The sequence below is a fragment of the Tetrao urogallus genome (genome assembly GCF_951394365.1).
Source record: "Tetrao urogallus genome assembly, chromosome: 1".
Taxonomy (NCBI): Eukaryota; Metazoa; Chordata; class Aves; order Galliformes; family Phasianidae; genus Tetrao; species Tetrao urogallus.
Window position 1 is genome coordinate 123,058,568 of NC_136813.1, and position 6,000 is coordinate 123,064,567.

At 52.5% G+C, this 6,000-nt stretch overlaps 1 protein-coding gene across 1 annotated transcript in view; it reads right to left on the minus strand.

The window, feature by feature from the left end:
- The window catches only part of ETV6 (ETS variant transcription factor 6), a gene marked incomplete at both ends in the record, with an annotated part of 128,316 nt that extends 125,497 nt beyond the window's left edge, over nucleotides 1–2,819 (minus strand). Inside the window, one exon of the mRNA XM_079549379.1 lies at nucleotides 2,787–2,819. Within this exon, the coding sequence (XP_079405505.1) occupies nucleotides 2,787–2,819 (33 nt within the window). The remainder of the gene's footprint in view (nucleotides 1–2,786) is intronic.
- Between the last annotated feature and the right edge of the window lie 3,181 nt (nucleotides 2,820–6,000).

Sequence of the window (6,000 nt, forward strand, 5' to 3'; positions counted from 1 at the left end):
GTTGCCCCCGCTTTCCCTTCTCACACAGTAAGCAGATTATGAGGAAACTTTTTGTCAGAAGACTTCACCATGCAAGCTGTCATTGGGAAGTGCTCAAGAACCCAGACAACTTTCTAAAAGGCAGGTGTAACTGTGATTTTACCTTCTGCTTATCACCACTTCTATCAGCAGAGCGTCACTGAACTGCCTCCCTCCAAAAAGCAATTTGAGATGCAAGGTACAAAAATACATGTAAATTATCATTAAAGGATCCTCTGTTTAATTGGGGCATTTCAGACCGGGGCTGCTGTTTTAATGGGTTGCCTCCCAGGAAACTGACTTCTTCTATAATGACACAGTGAATAGTAACGACCAGTGTTTAATTGGGACACTGTTAGTAAAATCTAGCTTCAAAGGGATTAAATAGGCTGCTGCAAAGGAGTTAAGTGATTAATCAGATGTTAAATACGTATGTACTTTTATACTGTGGCTTTCTCCTATGCAATCCTACACACTCTGAACTTAACGGGAGTTTTGTCACTGACACTAACACAAGAAGCATCAGCCTCTTAGTAGAGGCTCACCACCAGCCTTGCACACTTGAGCACTGGTGGAACCAGATGTTAAGTGCTGCACTTCTCTCTAGGAGAAAGAAATACATATATACATATCTGCCACAAAGCAAATACATAGCAATATACAATTGCACATACCTACTTGACATGAGCAAAGATACTACTGCAAGTTTATATTGATTACAAGTAGTCAAACCTGTACCAAAATTTCATCACCTCGCAGTTTTCCTAAAACTTAAAGTGGTTCTCCAATAGATAGACTGTGCACTGTGCATCCCAAGCACAAATAGAGCCTGAGCCTTCACTCCCTTCATCAGAGTTTTCCACGGCTCATCGCTCAGCTGCTGGGGAATTTACGGCACAGCCTTGCCCCGTGTTGGGGCAGAAAAATAAAAACAGAAAAAAAATCATCAAAATGCATTCACCATTACCACCTCTGCCAGTTCACAAACCCCTAATGCAAAACCTCAGAGGGAAACTACTTCTCAGAGCAACACAGCGGCTCTGCAGCCATTCTGATGGGCATGGAGCTTGCTCCCATGCCCCAACCCACAGGTTGCAGAAATAATGGCGCGCCCGTACAGTCACACAACTGTTAAGCAGACCCTCCAAAATCTGGGTGCCCACCACAACTGGCTTTTCTCCATCTGTCTGAAACAAGTGCTCAAAAAGCCAACGGTACTAAGGAAAATCAAACAGAAAGTTATCCAGAGTGGTTTGAAGAAACGTTATCGGTTGAAATCCACTTTTCTGTCTGAAAGACCTGCTATATTTGAAACTATTAAAACCAGCACCAGGAGACGAGCCAAAAAATTCTCTGCGCCCCTTCTAACTGTTTCCTGTGTTCGGATGGCCCCGTATTCACTAGCACTCAGGACAATGCCTTAAGTGCTGCACCTGAATGGCAGCTTCTGCTTAGGCAAAGATTGCTGTGAGAGCCCGCACATGGACAAAACATTCTGAGCAGTAAAAATAGGTCCAGACTGCAATGCTTGGAACAGGTCACTTAAAATAGGCATTTCACATTCCGTGTGAACCTGCCTAGTTAAGTGTAATGAAAAAAAATCAGTGGTCAGTCGTTTCAAGACTCCAGTACACATTTCCTTGGCTCTCTCCCGACATGGATGCATCCCTCTCCAGACAACTCGGGAACACACTGCACCAAGGCGAGGAAAGGAGCACTTTTTCTGTTCCCAAAACCAGCAGCACTCTTATTGCTGACCCGCTGAGAACAGAAGCCTCCAATTCAAAGCGACCCATCTCCAAAACAAGGAAACGCAACCCACCCCACTCTACTTGTCTCTGACGTTCGTCCACAGATCACACCCGACATTCCCGTGGAAGTTACGAACAAACGCGGCGCAGCTGAATCGCAGTTTCTGCGTGCGGGAGTTTGCTCGGCCAACTGTACGCGCCTGCCTGCGTTAGCGCTGTGCCGCTCTGCAACATGCACACACCGCTCCGTGACCCCATGTGTCCGCCGTGCTGCGGGAAGCCCAGCCGGACCCCGAGGTATGAGACCCGAGAGCACTTAACCCAGAGACAAAACAGAGCCGGGCGCTTCACACCGCAGTCACGCCACAGAACCCGAAAGCCTCCTCGGCCCAAAGGTGTCGAGGGACAAAAAGCATGGTGCTGACCGCTGCGCCAGGTTTGCTCCCTTCTCCAGGGAACGGGACGAGCGGCATGGGAGGGGGACGGGGGGGGAGGGGGGCGCTGCCCTCTGCGGGGTGGGTGGGCGCCGGGTGAGAGGGACGTTGGGGTCTGTCTGCACTGCCCGCGGGGTGCCAAAGGAACACGAAAAGAGGCGAACTAAAATAAAATAAAATAAAATTTTAAAAAAGATCAAAACAAACAAACAAAAAAAAAACAAAACAAAAACAACTCGGGTAATAAAGAATAAAGCCAACCAAACAGAAGGGGAAAGCCGTGCCGTGCCCGCGGGAGCCCCGAGGAGCGCATCCCCTCTCGGCAGGAAACTTTCTCCCAACTTTGCGCCCCGACCCGAGGCACCTCCGCTGCCGTCCCCGCGTGAAACAGCGCGCCGCACCCGCGGGGCCGGCGGCGGGCGCGGAAGGCAGGGGGGCTCGGCCCCTGCCGGAAAAACAAGCAGACACAGACGAGGCGACAAAAAGCAGCAGAAATAAACTAAACCCGGCAAACAAAGCTAAGCGAGGCAGCGTGACACTGAGGCACGGCGGCAGCGGGCGGGGCGGCGGGCCGGCTCGTTACCTTGATGCAGCACTGGGCAGCAGGCTCAGACATCTCTCAAGGAGGAGCTCCGCGCAGCCCAGCGGGCGGCCGGGAACTTCTGGGGCTCTTCCCACCTCCCGTTCCCCCGCCGGCCCCTCAGGAGGAAGTTGCGGCCGCCACCGCGGCCCGCGGAGCTGCCCGGGATCCCCTCCCCGCCGCCGCGCTCCGGGGGGCGCTCGGAAGCTGCCGCCCCCCCGCCGCGCGTGGCCGTGTGCGCGCGTGTGCGGGACCGCGCGTGTGTGAGCGCGCGTGTGCGCGGGGCAGGGGGGAGAGCGCAAGGCGGGGGGAGGGAGGGAAAGGGCGGGCGCTGCCGCCGCGGCCCCCGCTGCCCACCAGTGTTTTCCTTCCTGGAAGAGAAACCGAAAGGCGGCGCGGGCCCGGCCGGCCGTGCCCCGCCCATGAAGCCGGAGTTTCGGGGGCCCGAAAGTGACGTGAGTTCCCGGCAGCCGGCCCCGCCCCTTAAAGGTGCCGCCGCGGCGCGAAAAGGCCGTGAACAGCAGCCGCCCGCGTGCGCCCTGGCGCTGAAGGACAGCCGAGAGGAAGGGGTCTGGGCGGGCGCGGCGGCTGGGGCAGGCGTGCTGCGTTCTGCGCCGCTCCGCCGGGGGGAGGCGGCGCGGAAGGGCCGTTGAGACGCGCCAGCGGGGGCGGAGAACCCGGCGAACGGGTGGAAGGTGCTGAGGGAGGCGGTGAGCGGAACGGCGACGACAACAATGGCCTTTGTTCCCCACGCCGAGCGGCCCCTTTAAGAGCCTGGAAGTGGCACGGGAAGTCCGGGCAGGGCGCAGCAGTGGCTCCGCGCGGTCCTACAGTAGGCGGCGGAGGAGACGAGGAGCCCCGAGTAGGGATGCGGAGGCTGGGGGGGCCTCGCCGCCCCACGCACACGCACTATGGAGAAGGGAGCTCCGCGCTTCGCAAAGAGCGAGCGTGGCGCGACGCCCGGCGCCCAAAGGGAAGCACCGCGCCTTAGCTGGCGTGCTGGGGACGCGGACTCTTTCAGCCCGTATGGTGTGGCCGCGGCGCGGAAGCGCCCGGCTCTGTTTTGTCGGTCGGGTTCCACGCCTCGGGGTCCGGCTGGGCTTCCCGCATCACGGCGGACACATGGGGTCACGGAGCGGTGTGTGCGTGTTGCAGAGCGGCACAGCGCTAACGCAGGCAGGCGCGTACAGCTGCGCCGCGTTTGTTCGTAACTTCCACGGGAATGTCGGGTGTGATCTGTGGACGAACGTCAGAGACAAGTAGAGTGGGGTGGGTTGCGTTTCCTTGTTTTGGAGATGGGTCGCTTTGAATTGGAGGCTTCTGTTCTCAGCGGGTCAGCAATAAGAGTGCTGCTGGTTTTGGGAACAGAAAAAGTGCTCCTTTCCTCGCCTTGGTGCAGTGTGTTCCCGAGTTGTCTGGAGAGGGATGCATCCATGTCGGGAGAGAGCCAAGGAAATGTGTACTGGAGTCTTGAAACGACTGACCACTGATTTTTCATTACACTTAAAATAGACATTTTACATCACGCACAGTGTGTTTGGGGCCATGTGTGAGGTCATAACCCCCCCTTGTTCCTGCTGTTTCTGTGGATATCTCCTGCTCTTACATCCCAGCCTTCATCACAAGATGTGGTGAGAAAGACTCCAGCTTGCCCAGGACAGGAGGTCGCTAGGATCTGCTGGTAGGCATCTTGGGGCAGGCTGCCGCAGGCCATTTTGCATACCAGGACCAACTAACTCCCTGTGCTCTCTTTTAGCTTGTTACAGCTTCATTTTAAGCAGTCCAGGAAACTAAAAAGGAGGAAGGGAAAATAATATTCTCTCTCAGCTTAGCAACTGATGAGTTCCTAATATAGAGCCAACTCAATAACAGAAATCTTGTCTACCCTGCTCTGCTCAACAGGACTGCACTGCTGGAGAAGAGTCATTGCATCTTGATTGCTTTTATGGTGCAACTCTCTCTGCTATTATTCTCTCTACTTCATCATTGTATGACATTTTCCCTTTCATCCTGTATATGAATACTGCTGGCTTTTCCCAAGTGCTGAGTCATTATTTTGTACCTCATGGCAAGAGAGTTTTGTGATTCCTTATGTTAAATGTAAAAATTAGAGATGGAAAGGACCTGTTAGGTCATCCACTGCACATCCCCACTGGTACTATATTTATAGCACGTGATTGATCCATCCACGTTAGTTTTAAGTTACGTAATGGGACTTACACCTCTTCCTTTTGGAGTCTGTTTCATGGTCTAACAGCTCCTGTGGTTGGGAAATTATTTGGTCCATATTTTCATTTGTCCAATTTCACCCAACTATTCCTGCTTATAAATGTATTTTACTACCCTAGTTTTTTTTCTTTTATGACTCTCTGTGCTTTTCACCTAGGTATCACTTCTTTCCTAGCCATTGACATTTGTTCTTTTCATCTCCTTTTTCATCAGTCCCTGCAGCCACTTTGTTACCATCATTGGTCTTTCTTACCCATCTCACACCCAGCCACTTTTAGAAACAGTGTCTTCTCCAGTCCTTTGTCAATGTAGCCAATGCTCCATAATGGTTTAGTCTGTCTGTAAGTTGCCTCACCAGCTTCAAAATTTGTCATCTGCCACCACCGTGAATCAGTGTTATGGACCCTCTTACTCCTCAATATTTCCTCTTGCAATATAATTGTAATCTAATATTGTCCATGACAGTTATGGTGAAGCTGTGTGTCCTGGGTCTAATTTTTTTCTGCCCATGGTTTTGACATCTGTATGTCCACTCTTTCAGGGTTCTCTGGTATCTATGCAAATTTTCATCCATTTTGATTCCTGTCATTAGTTGCCATCTCCTGAGACCTCAAACGACTCAAATGGTCCTGGCTGCTGTGCTGTACAGGAGACAGGAAATGCTGCCACGTCTCCTGGTGAGCAGGATGGTCTGTGGCTGCACACAGTTGCTTTGGGCATATGAGGAGAAAGCTTCTCCAGCTGTCAGCTTCTCTTTAGATCTGTTCTGTATGGAGATTGCCCAGAGCAGAATGGAAGTGTGTTAGCTAATATTAAACCTTGAATGGGCTCCCAGCTGATTTCTTTCCCTCCTACCAAGAGTCTACTGCTTAGCTTACCTACAGGGAGGATCCTGTAGTTCAAAGCAAGATTTATGATCTCACAGAGTCACCTTTCATAGATGCCCTTGCCAGAAATCCCCTAACTTTTTGCTCAAATAGATGGTAGC